Below are 24,433 nucleotides of genomic sequence, written 5' to 3'. Positions count from 1 at the left end.
AACATGAGCCAACCATCTTCTCCCGTACCTTACCTTTATTGTATGTCATCACTTTAGATTGAAAGTGTGAGTTTTTCCAGAGAGGTTAAATAATGCTCTGAAAGGACACAAAGTTTACCATACATTTTACTGTAGGAAATTCATGTATAGTATACTGAACACAGGTCCATCAAAAATGAACGACTTTCAGCAGTATACTAATTTATTGGCGATATATGATACTAAAGTACATCCAGTTATCTGAGATAAAATCCTAAACTTACTACTTTTGGTATTCACGGAAGGCATAGTAAAGTTAGGACTCCTAACTTTACTACTACTTAACTGAGACAAAATCCCAACTTTAAGACTTTCAGTAGTAAGTTTAGGATATTATCTCAGATTAGTTCTATGAATCCGCCCCTATGACTCTCTCAATTGCTTGCCCTGCATTGTTTTCCCAATCCCCCTTTCATGGTTTTACTTTTATTCTCTTTCTTTCTCTCTCATAAACATGTACACAAATTATTGACATGTCTCTCAGTCTCTCTCTCTCTATCTATGTTTTATTTTCACACACACCCACACACACATGCACACACACATGCACACACACACATGCATATGCACACACACACATACACGCACCCACACATGCACACACACACACACACCCACACCCACACACACACACCCACACACCACACACAACCCAACACCCACACTACAAACACACACAAGCCAACACACACCACACACAACCACCCACACACACAACCCCCCCACACACACAACCACCAACTCCACACACAACGCCACACACACACACAACCCCACACACACCCCCCACACACACATCAACCCACACTCACACACACAACCGCAAACACCCACACCCACACACACAACCCCACACATACACAACCCTCACACACACAACCCCATACACACACCCAACCCCACACACAACCACATAAAACACACAAAGCACACACATACAACCCAACACACACCACACACAACCACCCACACACACACAACCCCACACACCCAACCCCACACACCCACACACTGAAACCTCACACCCAACCACATAAACACACAAAACAACACAGACACAATCCCCCTACACACAACCCCCCACACACAACCCCCCCAAACACACAACCCCCCCAAACACACAACCCCCCATACACACACAACCCAATACACACAACCAGCCACACAACTACACACACACAACCCCACACACACAACTGCCCCAACACACACAACCCCCCCCCACACACACACACAACCCCACACAGCCACACACACCCACACACAACACCACACACACAACCCCCCCACACACACAACCACACACTCACACAACTCCACACATACAACCCCACACACACACAACCCCACACACACAACCACACAACCCCACACACACAACCACCCAATCCCACACACATCCACACACACACAATGCCACACACACCACCCCCCACACACAACCCCACACATAAACACACACCACACCCACACACACAACCACACCCACACACACAACCACACCCACACACGCCACACTCACACCACACACAACTTCACACCCAACCCCACACACACCACAAACACACACAACCCCTTACACACCACGCACAACCCCACACACACCACACACATACACAACACACACTCACCACACACACACCACATACACACCACATACACACACAGGCACACACACACACACACACACATGCATACCCACGCACACATCAACAAAACAATTTGGCAAGCAAAAGAAAACTATTAATATTCGCTTCTGAATGAACTTTTCCTGGCCTGTCATACCAAAAGCCCAAAAGAGTTTTGGATCATCATCCACCGCCTGCGTACAGGATCAGACATTTCTTATGTAAACTGATCCATAAAAGCAGAGCGGACGAAGCTCCTGGCCCCCAACGGTATTCCAGCGTCAGTCTAGAAATAGGATGCAGAGTTTTGTTCCACATCACAGGAAAATCTCTTTATAACATGTATGGTTATCAAATCCATCCCCGTTTTGCATCCCATCTATAAACAAGCATTGGCATAGCCAATAGATCTCGCCTTTGGGATCATCTAAGTGTTTAACCAGAGCTATTAGCTTTGCCCATGTGTGTAAGCTATGTTGGGGGACTTGCTTCAAAGGACCTCGAGTGCGTAGGAGGGTTGAGAGTTCATAGTCAAATGAGATGTAGAGGCAATTTAGAGAACCACGAGGATAAACCTGTGGGTCACCGGGAGATGAAGAATATCATAGTCTTGTAAGTGAAAACAAAGACAAATTAAGCACGGTGTGGAGGGTATATATGGTAGATCTAAAACCAGGAGTTGCAGAACTTGCCTAAAGTTTGAGTTATTGTTACTGATTACAACTATGTCATTGGGCACTGCAACGATTGTCACTATATTTGATGAGAGGCAGGTGAAATATACTACTGTTATTAAGCAGAATGTGAGCGGCATATTCTTTTGGTATGGAGGGATACACATCTACTGTTAAGGAACTGTTAGCAATCATTGAACAGGTGAGCAAGAGAAAAACACCAGGTTAGAAGTCAGATTTGCATGAGTTTATTCATTCTCAATTGAGTGAAGAACCACATTAATAACAATGCTGCGCATTGATCCCGTCAGCACGATGTCTTTTATTATGACTGTACAAGCAGATCTGACCATATAAAGCAGCCATGGGAAGGCCCACTCCACCTATGGCTGCTTCTATCTTTGGGACTTGCTTCTGGTCCAACAAAGCCATCTTTACGGAGCAGGTACCATCCATGAAACAAGCCCGCCATTGTGACTGCACAGAAACCCAACGGCATGATAACAGTATGTACTGAGTGCACTTCAGGAGCCAGAGGCCACAGTCATTTCTCGCGAGGGTGGAGAGACGTGGCAGGAATAAAAGTGCTACAGGGGTGTATAAACCAGCAGGAAGCGGCTGGGGCATGATGAAAACTCAACTGGAGCTGAGATCCCGCGCGAGACAGCAGGGATACGTCTGACAAGAATGATAGAGGAAAATTAAATATGTATGACGAGGGATGAAGGAATGCTGTCCTTTCAAAATGACAGATGGGAGGAGCACAAATAACACGTTCAGTTTGCGATGTTGCTATGAACTGCTCAGATCAACCAAAACGCTGACAAATGAAAACCTAATGCAGGACACAATTATGAGATGCTGCCCGCTTACTATCCTCACAATCCATCATTTTCTCATTATTTTATGCCCCACTGATAAAGGCTCTGCTTCGGAATGTATGCTTTATCAGAGTTACCCAGGAAACCGGAAGGAAGGACATTGATATCTCAGAGGAATGACGCAAAGGAGCACACACGAAGCAACAGTCCTTTGAAGGATGCCTGATGGCCTGTGGTCAAAGGAGGCCTCATTTGGGGTGCAGTGTGCTTATTCCAAAGCATAAAGTCTGTACACCAGCAACATGCCACCTGCGTACACTCGGACACATGGAAAGGTTTAGAGACGGTAGTAGAAGGTGGCAAAGGAAAGCATGTCACCGCATTCGAGTGGCATAATGTCCTTCTATGCGCAATTCTGCACTCCCTAAAAGCTGCGTCTCGTGTGGATGGGAAACAAAGGCTAATGATACAGAATGTAGCATGATGAAAAGTAGCTTTTTTGAAGCGGCTATCTGGCTTACATTAGGGACAGTTTGCATGTCCTATAGAATGCCCATGTGAATTGTGTTGCGAGGAGCAGTGGATACCAACTAATAAAGCAAGCGTGGCCGCGGGGCCGCGCAGCCGCAAACAAAAGTGAAATCGCCAGGATGTCAAGCCGAAAATGCGACCGCGAGCAGGCTAATGTAAACAAACACACACGTGTCCCAGATTACATACAGATGGACCCTGCACTCGCCGCTGCTCGGTCCCTCAAGGTGGATCTCGCCACATGCACGAGTGTGTGGAAAAGCGGTGACCAATTTCTAAAGTTCATCTCTTAGAGCAGCGCATGCTCGCTCCGCTAAGTTCAACCTAAAAAAAGGCCTATCCTTCTGGATGTCGATGCCAAATATTTTGCCTCGCTCCTCTTGAAAGATCATGACGCGTGGGCAAATTCTAGGAATCGGATACCCTTCAACCAAACCGGCATTGGAGCTTACTTGGCGCATCTGATAACCTAGTAGCCATCATGATGCTTGTTGTAAAACAAATAAGGAAAGGCAAGCTTCTTTAATACTATTTTATAGATTAAAGCATGGCCCTTGATCACAGAAACTGCCAGTTGCTTTGGCCCAAATTCAGAGCCTGGCCAATACCAGCACCACTTTTAAGTGACGCTCAATTTTTGTACTCTGATATGTGGGCCAGAGTAAAACTAGGGAATACTACTTCAATCTCAATTACAATAAAAAATGAACCCAGCATCAAACAAGGGTGCATACCAGCCTTCGCACTCTTGAATCTGCATGTGTGTGACCTGGTACCAGCACTGGACTCCATTGTCAGTCATGCACCAAAACTAGCGAATAAGCCAATAACTACACTCCTCTATGCAGAACATGTAGTCCTTTTACGTGAAATGGCGATGTGGCTACAAAGATCGATCAACACACTACACAAGAACAGTACTTTAAATGTGATGACAAACTTCTAAAAAACAAACATCATAATATTTGGCAGAAAAAGGAAAAAGGTAGGGGCCCGATTCACAGAATGAACTTAAGACTCAATCCTAAACTTGCTACTATTTTGTTATTCACAGAATGCACTTACTAATTTTGGCATTCACAGAATGAACTTACTACTTTTGGTATTCACAGAAGTTAGGATTTTGTCTTAAGACAGACTTAAGATGGACTTAAGACAGACTTAGGACAAAGTCCTAACTTCTGTGAATACCAAAAGTAGTAAGTTCATTCTGTGAATGCCAAAAGTAGTAAGTGCATTCTGTGAATACCAAAATAGTAGTAAGTTTAGGATTGAGTCTTAAATTCATTCTGTGAATCGGGCCCTAGGTGCCTGGTTTCTGAATAATCATCACTTGGCCAAATCAAACAGATTTACATATCTTGGGTGCTGGCTGAATGATAAAAGAGGTCACCTAAATATCTCAACTCACTGAGGCCATGAACTGCATCTTTGCAATTTGCTTTCCAAATAATATTTAAAACCACAAAACAGCCCACTCTGGAACCCATGATGAAGATAATTAACGTCAAACTTATTTCTACATTGTCATGCGGCTCAGAAGCATTTCGAGGAGGATTAGGTGCCTACTTGAACAAAGCACAGAGCATTATCTTTATATCCTTGTTAATCAGCTCCACAACACCTAACCAGCTCAAATCAGGATGGAATTAAAACCGAATGATCAACACTTTTTCCAGAAAGCTAGCCTCCTGAAGTACATGCACTGAACACGAGCAGCCAAAACTGGAACTCCAAAGAATTTAATCTGGCTGGAAGTAATGTCCTTAAATTGGCCTCAGACCCTTAATCTTTGGTCAATTGCCTCACCAAAGCCCTGGAACTGAAAGGCGCTGCCACTCTGTGGAATCTACACCTGTCACACCAGCAGTTTGGGGCAGTTCTAAATGAGAATGTTCACATGGATTCCTTCATGAGGGATCATCAGAGTTTCATGAGAAGAAAGAATTCTCACCTGGTAATCAACCACTATGACCAAAGTGGGATTCAAATGTACATCACTCAACCATTCTCTGCCTCTTCCAAAACCAGGTTTTGCCAGCTATACATGGGATGGTTTTAATCATTAGATTTTCTGCAACCCTGTCCACTCCAACCATCTCTTGATTGTTTATGCGGCACGACCTAGGAGAACCTGTCACACCTTCTTTGCATCCGCCCTTATTTAACCAATGAATGAAGAAGGTTTATTTGACATCCTCTGATCAATGAAGGGCTACTATTGATTGTGACAGTTGATGAATTTCTCCTGTATGAAGCCCATCTGGAAGTAATAGCCAACCATTTAAAAACTTGAGTAGAGAGGACAAAGCATGAAGGAACTTTTCCGCACTAATCACTTCTCCAGTTATCTGTCCTCCTTAGTGATGTTGCTACTTGTAGAACAAGGACCATGTGTGAACAAAGCGGTCAGGCCTTTAGTGGAAGGTTGTCATCTTCATCATGACTTGTTCCAAAATATCACTGAATAATTATTTTAAAGTGACAACTTGTCCTGCGGCGCCGCCAGCAGAAACACAGTGTTAATTTATCGCCGCTTTTATCGGCAGGAAACTGCCGATAAAGCGGCGATAATGGGCTTGATAATATGCTCTATTGAATTCCTATCGAAGACCATGTTAAATGTCTTGACATCTAACATGGGCTTCGATTGGAATTTATAGAGCATATTATCAAGCCCATTATCGTCGCTTTATCGGCAGTTTCGTGAAGATAAAAGCGGCGATAATGTAACGCCCTTTCTTGATAATATGCCCCACAATGTCCAGCAACTGTTCACTCCAATCAATGCGCTTAATTTCTGTTCCCAGAGTAGGCAAGGTTTAGAGTGACATTGTTCTGTGGCCTGTTCTTGCTGGTTTATATCATCAGTTCTCAAAGTTTAATCATGCTGGTAGAATTTTTAAAGGTCAAAATATATTGAATAACCTGAACACAGCGGCCAGTAGAGGTCTTTGGTCCCGGTGATAGTTTTGAAATTTCATAGTCCCGTAGGATTGTTGTGATCGCAGAATATTTTTAACATCAAATTACTTAATAAATGGCGAAACACATACTCTTTATTGTTAGGCCTGTATTAGAATAAGCATTTTACATTTTTAGAGCACAGCACTTTGGGTCGGATGTAAAACTGTTTATTGCAGTCGCAAAGGGGTATTCTGCCCATTTGCAACCACAAAAAAGGTCTGGCCAATGCACTAACCCTATTTTGCAAGTAGCTAACCCATTAGCGAGTCGCCAAATATGGTTAGCGGATAGCTATTAGGAAGGGGCATGCCAAGTGCGTCCCTTCCTTTTACGAGTGCAAATGCCATGTATTAGTGTTTTGTGACCGCACTAGCGGTCGCAAAAAACTCGCAGTTTACCACCTACTACAAGTAGGTGGGAAACCATTCACAAACATAAAGGAGTCCCCAGGGGACCGCTTCCCTTTGTGAATGGGTGTGCAAATATTTTTTAAGATAAGGCAGGGGTCCCGGGGACCACTGCCTGCCCTCAAAAAATGAAACTGAAAAGTTTAACTTTTCTTTTTTAAATGCATCCTGTTTTACTTTAAGGAAAACAGGCTGCATTCCAAAAGAAACTGCTTTATTGAAAATGCAGTCCCAGTCATGGTCGCCTGCTGAGCCCAGCAGGACAGCATCCCTAGAAGTGCTCGCCATTCCCAATGTGGTGGCAAATTGCGTCAGTCTCATTAATATTCCCATTGGGAATCGCAAACAGTGTCTGAGACACTATTGTTCATTGAATTTTGCGACTCGTACATCTAGCCCCTAATATAATATTGCACCAAAGTAAAGTCTCGGGTCCACTAGCACCGATCCTTTTATTCTGGAGATGCTGCTGAATGCAGTTAACCCCTTGCCTGCGGTCGGAATTCCGCTCCATTTTAATGTGTCAATTCTGTACATCTTTTAAAATAATTTTGTCGGCACTTTAATGGACTTGATTATCTAAATAAAGTACACACAAAACAAATATTTAGAAAACAAGCTCTGCAAGCCTACTACCTCACCCACACAGACACACACACACACACACGTATGCAAACATACTATATCAGTAGCGTTTCTGTGCAACCTGCCTCTTTCTGTGCCTTCTGTGTCTGCTTATTTCATCATTCCCGAATGCAGCAGAATCATTATGTGAGAAAGATGCATGTCTTTCTGATGTAATCTTATGTACTGCGAAAATGTCAGGGAGTGCAGAGATTAGCGATTCCAAATGATTCACCTGTAGTTCTCTGACTGTGATGTGGAATCAAGTCCACCTGAGACGTGTGACATTGCGTGGCTGAATGCTCTGGCTATCCAGGCAGCAGACTCTTAATGACATTCCGTTTAGTGAGTAGCCCAGAAATCAGGACAGTAGCCCATTTCCCTGTTGTTCCTAATATGAGTGCCTTCTTAATACCTATTTGGCAGGTAACAGGAGTTTCTGCCCAAAAAGCTGTATAGTGAGATACTCGGTTTTACATTATGCCGAAAAATTACTGTGGGTAACGTTGTGGACAAATCCAGCAGGTCAAGCAATGTGCAATCAGGCCCTCAAAAAGGCCTTGGCTCAGAAATACCATGGAGAAATCTTTGTAATCACACCAATATCAGCAGGTTATTGTCCACAGGGAACCTACATGGAAAAGAGTGTTCCATAATCCGTGCTCTTCGTGAGGATTTTTTATTTCTTGTTCTCTCAGTTTGAAAAACCCGCAGCCAGACCAATCGGCTTTAACATAAAAAAAGCTTGTAGAAGTGCTGGTCTCTCACATAATAATTCAAACATACACTATCCTTCCTTTATATTAAACTCGACAAAGTTTTCATAGTTGTATTCATAATTCCTAACAGAGAGCCTCTGGAATTGCATAAGTTAAATTGGTATAAGTCAGCCACAAACTTTCCACTGTCCCAGCCTTTATTCTGTGGGGCAGAACCGCTCTTCTCTGCAACTGGTTCAGGCATCATGAACCTCATCATGAACCTCATCATGAACCTCAACATGAACCTCTCCAAAATCGAGGAGTAGTTTTCAGGAACCCGACCTAGGTTCTAAGCTGGCATGTCAGCATACTGAGGACAGACATGCCAAAGTGTTGACTAACAGATTATTGTGAAGGTAAAGTAAGTATATGTTGTCAAGGTACATATATATATTGTTAAGTATAGTTATCCTCTACTGACCTTTACGATATTCTGGAGTGGACAGTTTGGCATGCACATTTTTACATCTCAATATTCTGGTAGATTTCTGTCAGAGCTCAACTCAGCAGGACTCCTTTCCATACCAAGCACCATCTCTCTGGCACGTAGGGTGATATTAGCAACAACTTGCGATAATTATCGCAAAACACGCTTAGTGTGTTTTTTTTTTATCGCCAGATATTATCGCGGAGATACCATGCTATTAGCAACGTTTATCTCTAATGCCATAAAATATCCAGCGATAGCAGCTAAATGTGTGAATACCTCTGGAAATCCAGCGATATTTAAGCATTAACGCCATGGTGGACTTAGCCTGACAATCCACCTCCCAGTGAAGAAACAGGTAAGTCATGTGCTTTCACGCAGCGATGCATCACTTCTAATAAATGAGGCCCTTGGTCTTTGCCCAGAGGCTTTGTTAACGCAGATAGTGAACTTAAGAACTAGGCTTATCATGAAACACAATGCAATTAAACATATTAAACTTATTTATGGCATAAACAGGCTTATATGTATATTTGAAACTTCACTGTCTAAGGTACTTACTCAACTTGTTGAGTTTACTTGAATACCTTACAAACAAGCTAGTGTTAACTTGTGCAGTTCACTATTATACGTCTTTAGCTACAATAATTTGATTTACCACTGTGAGTTTTTTTGTTCCATGAAGGAGGGACAGTATATGAATTCCGATGGATCTAAAATTACAATGCTGCCATTTGGCAAAGGCCAACCTGACAATCTTGGCAACGAAGACTTCATCGGCTCCTGGTACACAGAGGATGGTAAGAAGGTTCCTATTATATTTTCAAATTCAGAAGTAGACAAGGCCTGGATTTAAGATTTGAATGCTCTAAAAGATAATTAAATCAACTAACCATTTAGTGTTATAAGTTTAAATACAATTTGGGTTAGATAAAGGGACATCAGGCTGATTTTTATGAAGAAATTTAAAACTGTAAATTGAGTTCATCTATTGCCATAGCCTTCTCAAAAATCAAGTTTTATGATCCAAGAAGTTTTTTTAAGTGAAATATTAATAGAGACAACAAATGATTCATGATAGCATGCTGATCTGATTTAATTTGCAATATTGCTTGCATGACATCAAAATACCTAATCAGTATAGTGGTCAACTTCAAATCAGAACATTTACACCAGCCTACAAATAATCACATCAAGTATTTATTTAGCTATCTTGGACCTGGCCGTCTTTCAAGGCTCACTCCAAAGGTTTTGCCTTCACTGCCTTCCTTTGCTGAGCCCCTTTTTTAGGGTTTTCAGAACTCCGTACACTTTAACACTCCTAACCAGTGCCACTTAAAACTTAGTCCAATTGGCAGATACCTAATTGGTACATTTAATTTACTTGTATATGGTACTACATGTACCAGGGCCTGTAAACTAAATACTACTAGTGGACCGCAGTACGTATTGTGCCAGCCATTAACAAAGCACCCTAATACTGCAGCCTGTTGTGAAGTTATGAAACTGGCATATCAACCTAGCAAAATAAACCTTTTGCTAGGCCTAAACCTTCTCTTTTTAATACTTATAAGGCACCCCTAAGGTAGATGCTGAAGGCTCATAAGGCAAGGTGCATTGAATTTATAAAGGAGGACATGTTTTTCACTGCTGCAAGGCCTGTTCATCTGATGCAGCGCTACTCCCGAAATGTTTTCTAAAACCATATCACCTTTTCCTGAAGTACCAAATCATACATTACTCATCAGTGGGGCCCATAACACTGCCAGTTGGTCACAAACACTTTTCATCCTACTTCATGGATCGGTGTGATTCAAAGGAGAGCTGCGAGATCATACCGGAGTGTCTAAATGAAAACTAAAGATTTATACAATATACACCTGTAGTTTAAAGGAACTTTACCATGGTTTTTATTAATGAGACATTTTATTCAGACACACCACCATTATGGTCCATGCTTAATTCTCCATTTATCTAATTTTTATTGAAAGCAAAGTTTAGCACGTCTAACAGTTTATTCACTTTATTTATTTCTTTATTAAAAAAATAACCTTAAAAGGGTAAAGGTTTTATCTCAAACAGTTATATTCATTTATTTCAAGGATTCAGAAATAGTCATTAGTATTTAGGTTTCAGGACATAAGTATTAGCAAAAGACAAATCGTTCCCAAAGTTCATTTTTTCCTAGCTCCCCAACTAACAACCTCATCTAAAACTAATTTCTCATTCAAAGAAAATAGAAAATGTATTCAAAGTCTTACATCTCAGGAAAATCAGCATTCCGACAGCATCTCAGGAGGAAATCGAAAAGAGAGTTTTTTCTTAAGAAAAATCACAGCTTTTTATACCCTATTTCACTAACTTGATCTATCAACAAAAGTAACTGTCAGTACAAACTCAAGTCCTGATTGGACAATTTGAGGGTGGATGAGCATCACCTTATCATTCTAATATTAATTTTCTGTAGCATCAGCTGAAATTAAAGAGTTAATTGTTTAAAGAATGTCCAGCCTAGTCACATCCTCAACTTGTTATATGAGATTCCTTTCCCACGTTTTGAAATTCAGATGTTCCCATTTTGTTGGCAGTCATCTGGACTTTCAGGGCAAGCTGTCCTTGAGCCGCTCTCGCTCAGGCACAGGCAGCTCACATTCAGACTCGGCTCTAGCCACACATGCGCAGTATCTTTCACTGTCACAGTAATTGAAAACAAACACAAATAAATGTTAATTATTGAAATATAACCCTTCTGTTTACCTCTCCCATACTAAGTTTTTCCCTGTTAGTTGTTACCTAGCAAATAAGCAACACATATCCAGGATATACTCACCTATCTCCATATTTTTGCCACGACATACATAAACAGAAACACATTTATGCAGCTTTTGATTAAATTAAAGATTTGCAATAGTAAACACCATGACAGCATTACTAAATTAGTCAGTTATAGTTTTCCATGCAAGCAGATTAATATTCCCACGTGTATCTATGTGTGCATTCTATACTACATTGATTAGTATACCAAACCACACAATTAATAAAGGTTACAGTTATGAGGAAATGTCTTCCCAAGGGGTATACAAAATGTTGTTTCTTCAGCTCGCTCCATCAACTAACACTAGGTTAAATTCATCGCCACACCTAGGGCGAGCTTTAGTGTTGGTGGCGCCTAGTGCAACAGTCTTGATGCCGCCCCCTGCATGACCTTCTCCTCGAATTCTCTTAGTACAATTTGGCAAAAGTGCCCCTGATCTCTGCATAGCTCTTCACTCACGCACATTTCATTTGTCTTAAGGCACTAATAAAGGCTGGCTTTTCGGTCCACTCAACTAACTACATGAAATCATCAATCAATCAATTAGCATTTGTATAGCGCAGAACTGTTGGTGTATTTGGGCACTGCGGGTCTGATGTCTCAGTAAAAAAGCCAGGTCTTGAGTTTCTTTCTGCTGTTCAGAGGGCAGGTTGTTCCAGGTCTGGGCAGCAATGTAGGAGAAGGAGAGGTCTCTGCTTTAGCTCTGGCGATGTGGGATGTGTATGCACGGGCAAGTGAGGGGGATTTCAGGTGCCTTCCAGGTATATAAAAGTTCAGTCGATAGTTGATATAAGACTGTCCTGGATCATTTAAAACCTTGTAGGCAAGTGCCTGTGAGGATCTTGAACTGGCATCTCTTCTGAAAGGGGAGCCAGTGGTGGCTTCTGAGGTGGGGGGTGATGTGCATCCATTTGGAGAGGTCCAGTTTAAGTCTGTCTGTGGCATTTTGTATTGTCTGGGGTCTTGTGAGGAGCTGGATGGAGATGTCGGCATAGAGAGCATTGCAGTACTCAAGGTGATAAGGGCTTGAGTGATGTTCTCTCGTGTGTTGACTGAGATCCATCTGAAGATTCTGTAGAGCATGGGAAATATGTGGAAGCATGAGTAGGCGACTGCGTTGACTCGTCATTTCATGGTCAATTTGCCATCAAGGATGATGCCTAGATTGTGAGCCTGGTTGGTTGGTGTGTGTTGGTCCGAGTTCTGCTGGCCATCAGCTGTAGTCCCAGATGGAGGTGTTGTTTCTGAATATCAGTACTTCTGTCTTGACGAAGTGGAGTTTAAGGCAGTGTCTCTTATCCAGCTGGCTACATTGGTTACGGCGTTGCAGAAGTTGGAGGGGTCTTTGGTGAGCCATTAAAAAAATAGTACATTTGTTTACACAAAAATATATAGCATGTTCAGAATAATTCTGCAAACGAATGCAAGTATCCATGCAGACCTTTTAATGCTTTTGGTTGCAATTTCAATAACATATATTTTTCCTTTCCAATAGGACATGTGACCTGGAATGATTACCCTCTGACTCCTTATGTATATCCTTTTGTCTGCAAATATTATCTGGGCAATCGGTAAGGCTTTCCTAATTTCTAAAATTTTCTGGAAAAAAATGCACAATCTTATAATGATTAGGATTTTCATTACATTGAAACATTTTACATTTCAATAGTAATCTCTTTATTTATCGTGTTTTTATGGCACAGTTCAAATTACACAAATCATCTATTGTGATTAATGTTTCCTTTAGGGATTATTATTTGATATCATGTGAGGTTTAAATAGGTTAGAGTATACCCTTTGCCAGAGAGGTTTAGATTCTGTAATCATTAGGAGCACCGCTGATAAGCTTGTTACATCAGTTTGTGGTGATGTAAATAGTGCAGATCCATCAACTGATGGTGTAGGAGGAAGCCATTTCTACACCACCAACAGTTTGAGTGAGCCTGCCGCAGATGTTCTTATACTTCATCTTCAAATGATAATGCCTGATTTAGAGTTGTGTGGCTTAGATACTCCATTACAATCATAGTGGATGTCCTATCAGCCGTATTACAGTGCCTTAGGATATAATGCACCTCTATTACTGAAGACAGGATATCTGTCATATTTGTGACAGAGTATTCCATCCACCAAACTCCAAGTTTTTGTCTTGCCATAGGTCTCAGTTTTACCCTTTTTGTTTGTCCTATTTTATTTTTTTGATTAGATATCAACAACAATGAACTTTTTGGAAAAATACACTTTGCAGTACATCCAAGACATAAAGTGATGCAATAAGGATTAGTGCTTAAAAATATTTTTAAAAAAAACACCCATTGGCAATGGCAATATGTCTTACTTAAAAACAAGCACTGACAAGACTTGACAAGGTCAGTAGGTTTGGCTTGTAACTGAAAATACAAGCTAGACATATGGGCTTTGGAATATTTTTTTCATGTTGCACACTTAGCCCTAATAATTACTGTTTTCATATTCTGCACCCACCAAAGTCATGCAATCTAAATAAACAGAAAGTGCACAAAGATCCTCCTCCAAATGTGGCATTCACATGTCCTCTCTTTTTTGAAAGGCTGCAGTTAGAGTTTTAATAATGCCGACTGCAGTACCTTAGGCTGTAGAAGAGCTCCCAAGAGTCAGATATAGGTCTTTGAATTAGAGGGCACCTATGCAGCACTAAAGGGACTCTCTGATCCAGATACCAGCCCACCAGAAGGTGCTTGTGTTTGAGAGGGGGAGTAACCTGCAGCACTTGATAAGCATTGACGATTAACCGCAGGGCACGCAATGCCTATGCAGCACTAAGGAGGCTACCCGCCGCAGATTCCGGCGCACCAGAAGGCACTAGTGTGTGGCAGGAAAAGGAGTCAGTACTGCTTCAAAAGCCCAGATTACTTCCTGCAGCGTGGGCCTCACCCAGACCAATGGCAAGCTCATCTTCTGCCAGTTATCGACTTGAAGAGGCGGGCTAGGCCAACCCCTTGGTTTGTTTCCGAGCTCCGGGGAAAGGCAGGTAATTTGCTGTTCTAGATTCACTAAGCTAACATTTGGGAACATTTTGCTACTCCACAAGTTATTGCTTGATTCAAGGGGATAAGAAAGGCTGCCCCAGCCAAACTGTTACCTTCCCTGGTGCTTACCCAAGTCTCTACAATCAATGATTTTCTGGCCTGGGCGGTAGTGGTAGTCTCTAAAAAAGATAAAGCTGTATGAGCTCATATTTTCTCTGTCGGGGGATGGTCCCCTACTGTGCAGAAAGAATCTTAAGCTACTGACCAGGAGCGAGTTGTCAGAGTCAGCTGACCAGTCTAGCCCTGTGAGGCCCTGCTTGTCCTCCGAACTCCCCTCAAACACAATCCTGCTAATACGGGCACCTGGTGGATTTCCAAGCTCCAGTCCAGCGATAAAAGATAGGAGGAGGTCCGCTGACGCTACAGGGAAACCAAGCCAGACAGACTATGACTTAGTGCTTGGATTCCATCCAAACATGGTTTGAATGATGTGGGGGATTTAAGTACCTCACTGAAGATTACATTTTAGGCTATTTTGAAAGGTAAACTGGAACTGGTTATCTCCCAACTGCCTTCTATTGGGCTAAACTTGAGGCGCCTTGTGGACTCAAAAGATTTTTACATCAAAGGGATAGGAGTGGGTGCCACTTCAGAGCAGCGAAAGTCTGAAAATGCTACGCTCCATTCCACTAACGCAGTTTCCAGTAGTATTAGCACTCTTTCTACCTCTGGTCTGGGTGACCACCCTTCCCCAATCAGAAGGCCTAGTCCCAGTGATCGACTTTAGGTCACCAAGGATGGCAAGAGAAGGGACGATACACTTTGGCAGTGAACAGCAATTGGGGGTCGGTGCCTGGTGGAATACCTTTTAGCGACAGGCCCTCTACATTACATCTCCCGCCTGCTTCATGTCCCTATGTGGTCGTTTTTGCTAATGTTCCTGTGTTACCTTTGAGGACTGGTGAGACAACCACTGAAATGAGAAATAAGATTGCTCATTGTCTGAATAACAAGCTTAATTTTTCCAGTACGCCCTGATTGACCTGTTAATTTTATCTTAACTGTTCGAGGGAATGGGCGGGTGGGGCCACACAAAAATGTTTAAGGGGGACTGTGTTGCAGAGAATTTCTGGAGTCCCCAACAAGTGGGTAGGTTGCTATCCTAGGCTAACAGGGTCCTACCCCAACCAAAATCAACCCATCTTCTGCCACTTTCGTATTTCTATAACACTTTGGCTCTTGTGCTGAGGCCCCACCTGGTTAGATCAAAAGGGGACCAGATTCTTGATGTTTTGAAATTCCATTATGATTGACTTGAGATACTGAGGAACACCTGCTTTACCAAAACAACATTGAGACATAATCCCACAAGCATTATTGGTTTAATAAAGAGTGTAGAGAAGCATAAACCCTTCAGTTCGAAAGTATTAAAAGTGGCCCTCAATCCAAATCCAGGCAGAAAGGGTAGATATAAAGGGCCCCTTAAAGATGCCAAGACATCTTCAATATAGGGGGATATCCTATATGCTATTCGGAATAAGAACCAGGCAACATTTTGGCATGTGCTTAGTCGTGACAGAAAACCACTATGATTAGACCTGAAACTAAAACCTTACCTAAGCACTGGGTTACCCATTTTCAATCCCTCTATAGTACAGACAATACTAAATATGTCGACCTGGATGTGGCCAACCGAGTTATGTTGTCTTCTGATTTAAATATCCAAGCAGATGACTCTCCCGGGCTACCACAAGAGCTGACTAATGTCACAGTGTCATTCACCCTCGCCAAGTTGATATGGCAAGTTATTCAGGAGCTCAAAGCTGACACGGCCCCAGTCCTTGACAAGATTCCTGGGGACTTGCGTGCACTCAGCCTGTGCGTTTGTTGACTCATGCGCACTTGAGGCTGTGAAGCAGCAGCCAGCAAAGGGCGGAAATGTAAACAATTTAGATGTCTTGATGCCAAGACATCTTCAATATAGGGGGATTTCCTATATGCTATTCGGAATAGGAACCAGGCAACATTTTGGCATGTGCTTGTCAAAGCTGTCATTTGTCTGCTTACATTTCTTGCTGCTGCCATGTTATTATTGAACACTCCCTCTCCAGTAATTACAACAGTAGTGAAAGTGTTTGATTGTGAATAGGTAATATTAATATACTCATTTCAGCCAGTCAGGGGAAACATTTACTATTCCCATTCCAGTCAGTACAACAGTAGGCAAACAAGTATAAAATCCAACAACTATCAAGCAAAATATCTTGAACAAGTAATATTATTTTAAAAACAAAGTAAATGAAAAAAATATAAATATGTTGCTAAAAATACAAATATATTTATTAATACAATTTTTTAAAATAAAAACATATTACAATGTTAAATACATATCATAAATACCTTCAAATATTATAATTAATAAAATACATAAATAATTTTCATACCAATAATTATTTTCATTTTGAAATTATTTGTTACTCCACAAATATTTATTATATACATTTAGTTACTTCCCACCTTATAACCCCCAATCACTCACAACCTGCACCTAAAACGTAACTTTAAAAAAGCGTTTTTACACTATTAATATAAATATGTATCAACAGACTAATTATCATTAATTAAATAATAATTATGAATTAATTATAATTCATGTGCTTTCAGTAATTGATGTACATTAAACAATACACCCCCACAACACACACAACACACTCATACAATTTAACAGATAATTCTTTTAATTAACATAATTATCGAATCAATATTTATTATTAATTTAAAAAAATAATTATTGATTACTTAAAATGTAGTTACTTCCACCCCATAACCCTACAAAACCCACAACCCACAGCTAAAATCTTTTTTTTTAAATGACACTATTACATTTATTAATTGCCAATTAAATAATGAAAAGTATTTCAATCAATCAATCAATCAATCAATCAATCATTGACACTTATAAAGCGCGCTACATACCCGTAGGGTCTCAAGGCGCTGGGGGGGGGGCGCTACTGCTCGAACAGCCAGGTCTTCAGCTTCTTCCTGAAGGAGAGGTGGTCTTGGGTCAGGCGCAGGTCAGTCGGGAGGGAGTTCCAGGTCTTGGCGGCCAGGTAGGAGAAGGACCTTCCTCCTGTAGTCGCTCTTCGGATGCGGGGGACGGCGGCGAGGGCGTGGTTGGCTGATCGGAGGTGGCGTTTGGGAGCGTAGAAGTTGACTCGGCTGTTGAGGTAGCTCGGGCCTTGGTCGTGTAGGGCTTTGTGTGCGTGGGTGAGGAGGCGGAAGGTGATTCTTTTGTTGACGGGGAGCCAGTGAAGGTCTCTCAGATGTTCGGAGATGTGACTGGTTCGTGGGATGTCGAGGATGAGTCTGGCTGAGGCGTTCTGGATCCGCTGGAGTCTCTTCTGGAGCTTGGCGGTGGTACCGGCGTAGAGGGCGTTGCCGTAGTCCAGTTGGCTGGTGACGAGGGCCTGGGTGACGGTCTTTCTGGTCTCGGTGGGGATCCACCAGAAGATCTTCCTTAGCATGCGTAGGATGTTGAAGCACGCCGAGGAGACGTTGTTGACCTGCCTGGTCATGGAGAGGGAGGAGTCCAGGATGACGCCCAGGTTTCGTGCATGGTCTGTCGGTTTGGGTGCGGTGCCCAGGGCGGGAGGCCACCAGGAGTCGTCCCAGGCGGAGGGTGAGGAGCCCAGGATGACTTAGGGGCCGATTTCAATGTCGGACGGACCTACGTCTATCCGTACATCGATCTGGAACTTGAACCGACCAACTTCCTGTTGGAGGTACCAAACCTGAAATTAGGATGCAACCACACCTATTCTTTACAATGGGGGCATGCATTCTGATCGGAATGCATGCTGTCATTGGAAAGAACTGAGGTGTACTTCATCCCCGCACTCTTTGGCAGGCACCTCATGTTGCTTGCCACCGGGTACATGGCTCAACAGGGGTGCAACATAAGTGCTCCCTCGGCCACCATCTGGAGGCCTTACACCTATGAATTGGCCTCTAATTAATAAAAAATTAAACTTTATTTACTTCCACCTACCCTTTACCCCTCTAAGCCCCACAACCCACACCTACAAAATTAATTTCAAAATTAACATCATTAATTATCAAATAATTTATGAATATAAAATTACAATTAACAACAAATTATTAGTTAATTAAAATTAAATTACTTATCACCCTTTACCCCTATAATCCCACAACCTGCCCATAAAATTGACATAAAAAACATTAAATGCACAATTTACATTATTAAATAAAGAATATTAAATAAAAAGTAATCTCCTCTCCTGAGCTGCGGGCGCTAAAACAAAAATGCAAACGTCTATAGAGGATATGGAGGAAAGATTTCTCTGTAGCTAAGAAGCAGGAATATAGGATAGCCATTGGAAAATATAAAGCTGCAATTAAACAAGCTCAAGCCACTCATTATGAAGAAAAGATTCCATCCTTTCCACAACAACCATGTAAAAAAAAAGTAAATTTAGTGCTTATATAGCGCACGAATCACCCTTGAAGGGCTCTCAAGGCGCTGTATACATACTGCTGTTGAACCCTTCCTGGCCGTTCCCTGTAAAGTGCCCACTCCTGGGCACCCCCAAGGTGAAGCCAGGCATCCTAGCGCTGTTGGTGCCGTTGTGGAGATTAAGCAAGCTATTGCCCAGAGTTGCAGAGGGGGAAGGAGAGGAAGGACCAATGTTCCTTATTGAGTATGTAGTCTAGATGACTACTTCGCAACCTGTTGCTGTAAGTAGGAGAGCCCTGCTTATCAGATTTTGCCCATCCATTTACAGCCCGTAACCCATGCTCCAGACATAATACTTTTAGCTGAAAAGCAGCTTCTGTCCATTTTTTAATGGAGGTTAATGTTAGTTGTGGAATATCCCATTGAAGGTCCTGCTCAAGGCCAAGGTCTACATTGTTGGTGTTAGTGGTTCAAAAGAACACTTGAAATCCCCAGCAACTAGGATGTTTCCCCCTCCTTTATACTGATTGAGATTGGAATCAAGAAGGGAAACAATGCCAGAGGCTTTCCCTCCAGGAATCCCTCTGGCATAGACATTAAAAGTAAGAGGTCCTCAACATCAGGAATTTTATTTTTGATTAATAAAATATTGTTACTAATGGTATTCAGCTGCTGGACTTTGTACCTATCATTCTGTCTCACCCAAATAGTTAGTCCCCCCATCGGTCTCCCCCTTTGACCAGCACTAGCAGCATTAAAAAAAATGTAAGAAGCATTGTCTAAACTCGGGTTCCACTGACCATGTTTCTTGAAATACCAGAACTTCATTGGTTTCAATAAAGGATAGCCAGTCTAGTGATAGTAATTTATTCTTTAGCCCAGCAATATTCGAGGAAACCACAGCAAATTTTTAAAACCTAGTGCTGGATTTAATGCATGGGTGTAACCAATTGTCACAGGACACTACACAGGGATCAGTTACACCCGCCAGTAGGCTCACTTAATTTGGGTGTGTCTCAGTAGAGCTATCATCTTCCCCAAATCTGTCTTCCCGAGTATTTAGACCCTCTGAGACATTGTTTATTGCTGAAGGAGGACCCCCTTGGCTCCAAATATGCAATTTAAACACATGGTCTTCCGTGTCCCTGGTGGCCGGATCCACAGGAGTAGGGGAGTCAAATTTGGGACCCAGTCAATCGTTTTCCTCCAGCAAACTAAGTGCCTCATATCTGTTGGAGGTCGGGACTGCACAATTATAGGGGCCTAGAGAATGCGCAGGTATCCTCTGTGTTACCCCTCTGAAGTTTGTGCTCAATTGGTAGAAGTGACCCAGTGGAAGGACATTAATAGCCTCTTTACATACCTTAAAAGAGGCTGCCTGTTCTAAGATACACCGGACCATGGTCAGAACCGAAGCTCAAGACTACACAGTCCCCGACCAGGCCTTTTTCAGATTGACCAACCCAAGCGACCCTTCTAACCATCTTGAACTCTAAGAAAAGATGGTTCCCAAGACCAGTCCTGGAATTCAAGAAGTGAGGGGCCTTATTCTTAAGTGAGGACCAATATTCCTCTTCTCGGGCTTGAAGTCTCGGGATGTTGGCCGGTACTATAGTATAGGGTGGAAGATGGAGAAAAACATTTGTCAACATATATCCACCTTGACCCTGTAGTCCTTTGGCCCTTCCTTTCATGTCAATGGACCGTTATGCGGTCGTATAAGTAATGCAGGGGGTTTCGGGGGGCTCGGTATGGAAGGGAGGGGTCAAGCCGCGACGTGTTGTAGTGTCTGCCTGACTGGCACCTATAACTTCGGGCTGGCTGCTCCCAGAGTGAGGGGGTGGAGCTTTAGTTATATGCTGCTCTATTTTGGTTAATCTCTGGTGTATTGCAGCTAATCTGGACAGAAGGGGATAAATCAGGGCTAACAACTTAGCTTCCATCCTTTTAAGAAAGATTGAGCCTCAGTGGAGTTTAATTGTTGGAACCCCGGGGGGGAGGGGTGGTAGGATCTACACTAGCTGCACCCGCCTTGATGTTGTCAGCCTCGGCGGCTGGAGCTAGGATCCCTTCCCTCCTTAATTCCATGCTCTTGTTCTTAGCCTGCTTTGAGACCTGAAGGCTGGTTTTGGAGACACTGCACGCTATTCCTTTTCTTTACTTGAGCATTTCTTCGTGGGGCAAGTGTTGATTTTTGCTGCCTAGTAAGCATATTGGTAGGTGTAACTGAAGGTTAAGAGGATAAGCTATCCACAAGGGGTAAATTAGGGGAGCCTAGCTGTGGGCTACCTACTGTCACTGATGATGGTTGGGGACATGGGATTGGGGTAGCAGTTGGCTCTAGTACAGGGATTTGCCCTGCTGATAAACATAAAGGGTCCAATGAAAGACTCCGTTCGGTTAGCTGTATCTCGTGTATTAACACGGATTCAGCCCGAGTAAGAAAGGCATCAAAGGTCCCTACCACTCCCGCCCCCTCCCTTTATGCGTGACCTTACTAATGCCCAGGAGGAATAGATTCTAAACAATTAGGAATGGAAGTGATCAATTTAGTAATCAAACACAATCCCTTGAACAGACATAAGCACCCCCTTCTACCCAAGTCCAGTAACACAAGCTTACGTAAAGTTCATATGTCGATGTTGGAGGGGTGGCCCAGCCCAGCCTCTTCCGGCCTCTGACAGGACTGACAGTGGGACGCTGGGAATTGTAGTCCCTGGCACCCATGTCTGCACTGGCTTGGTTGCGGGAGGTGCGTGGCAGCAAGGGCACAGTAGCAGTCCCCAAGGACTGGTCTGGCGAGGCAAGGTAAGCTCCGTCAGCAGCTACAAAAGAGACCTCCATGTTTCTCCTCGTTACGCCTCACCTGTATAATTTCATTTCTTAAGGTTCCACCTCCAGAGCCACCTATGAAATTTCTTGCAGGATTAAAGAAATATTAAAATAAAAAATCTAAACTAACTTTGAGAGTAGCCTCAATATATTTAACAGTCCATATGGACTTATTATTAGTTTGGCCCCTAATCATCTGCCTATGGTGAGTATTTCAACATTGCAAGTAAATGAACCACCCTGCGCTAAGGTTAATTACAATGCATGTAACACATGTCTGCATATTTCATCTTTTCTCTCTAATTCTGTGCTCGTTTGGATTAGAGGTTTGTTCCACTTTATAATATACTTTGGGGATGTTCAAATAGCAAGATTTAAACGTAGAAGAAAATTAATTCAGAAGATGCCTCTATCACTTGAGTGGAGTATCACAACTTCTTTGCAGCTTTTTTTATATCTGACAAAGCAGGGAGGGGCGAGACCCCATTCTGACTATAGATAACAGTTGAAGAGATGACTAATTTGCTCACTTTTCATATATAAGCATGGTAGAGTTTTACACAATCATGAAGCCAATTTCTCAAAGTATAATAACTCTCACTAGTTCATAATCACAGTTTAAATATGCAAATAGATGAGGATTCTCTATTCACTAAAGCCAGTTTGCCAGAAATGTTATTCACTTCAAAAAGATACAGGGGGCATCTCATAAACGTTATCTCCTTATTTCATCCCTATCAGCCGGATGTATGACGTTAGCACGCATACTATTACCACGCATACCTTTACAACGCGGTATTTACAACGAATACCGTCACAACGCATAGCGCTTTGAGGTGCTGGATAGTGGTAAGTATAATTTTATATTTCAACTCCAGTCCCCGTCGACACTAGGGAAGGTGTTGGATAGAAAATTAAACGTATTCCCTATCCTAGAGCGCCCCCCAGATAATGCGTTGTAATGGTATGCGTGGTAATGCCTGCGTTGTAATGGTAGTGCGTGGTAAAAAATGCGTGCTAAACGTTGTATACCCTATCAGCCATATTGTACAATGCAGGGTTTTGGCTTTTTATTGGAAGCAACAGACTGAAGGTTGAGCAATACATTTCCTTTTGGTTGCTGTTCCCTAGCTTCTAAATTGTTGCTTCTGCAGATGTTCGTACAGAAGGATCTCACAGGGTTCAGATGATTTACTGAACGTAGTCTATTGTTCATATTGACCTTTGGGACACGATGCATTTAAATCATTTTGCAAAAAGGTAAGAATATATAATAATCTTAATAATATTAGTTATTTAAATGAGGTACATTTTAAACTGAGTCATGTTAGTTGAGGGTAACAGGTCTTATTTTTACCACACCTTGAAAAATATGGTCCCATGTTCGTCTTTCTACATTATTCAACCATCTTTCTCTGTTCTTTTTTGTTATAGCCTATGCGGAAATGGAGGGTACTACTGATATGTCCATGGGCCACATCAAAAAAAGAAGTAACAGTCACTCAAGATTCTCTTCGAAATACATCTGTTATTGTAATATGCAAGCAACTGTAAATGAAATGTCTGCTGTGTTCAGAAATTTACCTTTTCGATTCACCAAAGGCTTCTAAATGATGTGTGCATCTTTAGTCAGAGTAATCATAGTCAATATATATATTCTCTCTGGAATTTTAATAGATTAAAAAAATATTAAAAATCATGCTTGCTGCCTTCTTTATCTACCATTAGACACCTCACTTCCACTAGTTATAATATCTCTACCACATTTCCTGCTTGTTCCACCTACCCTAATAATCAACTCTACTTACTCATTCCCTGGTACCCTCCACTACATTACTCATGCAGTCTGTGTCATTGACTCTTTACTGGTCTGGCTAAAGCCTTATTGCTCACTGTAGCAGGCTACACCCGTGCATTAAAGGTCTACTCCAGCATTAAAGACCCTAATCGAGGGCTTTAACAAGGCAACAGGACTTTAATGTCCGGTATAGTCCGCTACAGATAGCTATAAGGCTATTAGAACATTCCGCCTTCCCGGTCACTTTACTCACTGCATGGCCCCCGTGTGCCCTGATCCGCCGCTGCTGCCGCATCTGCCTCTCTTCCTGCTGCCTCCTACTGGGCCTGCTTGGCCACTCGTCCTGCTGCCTCCTCCTTGGCCTGCTTGGCCTCTCCCCATGCCGCCTTCCCCTGGGCCCCTGCCCCCCAGGCTCGCCCTCGCTCTCCTCGCTCTTTCCCGCTCTTTTTCCACCCCCTCCGCTCCCTGCCGCTGCTCCCCTGCGGCCCGCCCCCTCCTCCTTATATGCCGCTCCGCATTCGCCCCCGCCTCCCAGCTGCTCCTCCCTCCCACTTGGCCATAAATGGCGGGGGCCGCGCGTACGCGCAGCGGCCACGCGCAGCAGGCGCGCCGATTGCGTGCCAAAGG

At 42.6% G+C, this 24,433-nt stretch overlaps 1 protein-coding gene across 1 annotated transcript in view; it reads left to right on the top strand.

Annotated features, from left to right (window-relative positions):
• LOC147734877 (alpha-N-acetylgalactosamine-specific lectin-like) overlaps nucleotides 1-23,644 on the top strand; it is a 28,504-nt gene extending 4,860 nt beyond the window's left edge. Inside the window, exons 2-4 of the mRNA XM_086953088.1 lie at nucleotides 9,565-9,679; nucleotides 13,190-13,265; nucleotides 23,443-23,644. Of these exons, the coding sequence (XP_086809214.1) occupies nucleotides 9,565-9,679; nucleotides 13,190-13,265; nucleotides 23,443-23,470 (219 nt within the window). The 3' untranslated portion in view covers nucleotides 23,471-23,644. The remainder of the gene's footprint in view (nucleotides 1-9,564; nucleotides 9,680-13,189; nucleotides 13,266-23,442) is intronic.
• Nucleotides 23,645-24,433: the final 789 nt, after the last annotated feature.

This window comes from Lissotriton vulgaris, chromosome 1_2 (genome assembly GCF_964263255.1).
Source record: "Lissotriton vulgaris chromosome 1_2, aLisVul1.2, whole genome shotgun sequence".
Classification (NCBI taxonomy): domain Eukaryota; kingdom Metazoa; phylum Chordata; class Amphibia; order Caudata; family Salamandridae; genus Lissotriton; species Lissotriton vulgaris.
The sequence above is the reverse complement of the archived record's forward strand: the minus strand, read 5'-3'. Positions and strand labels throughout refer to the sequence as shown.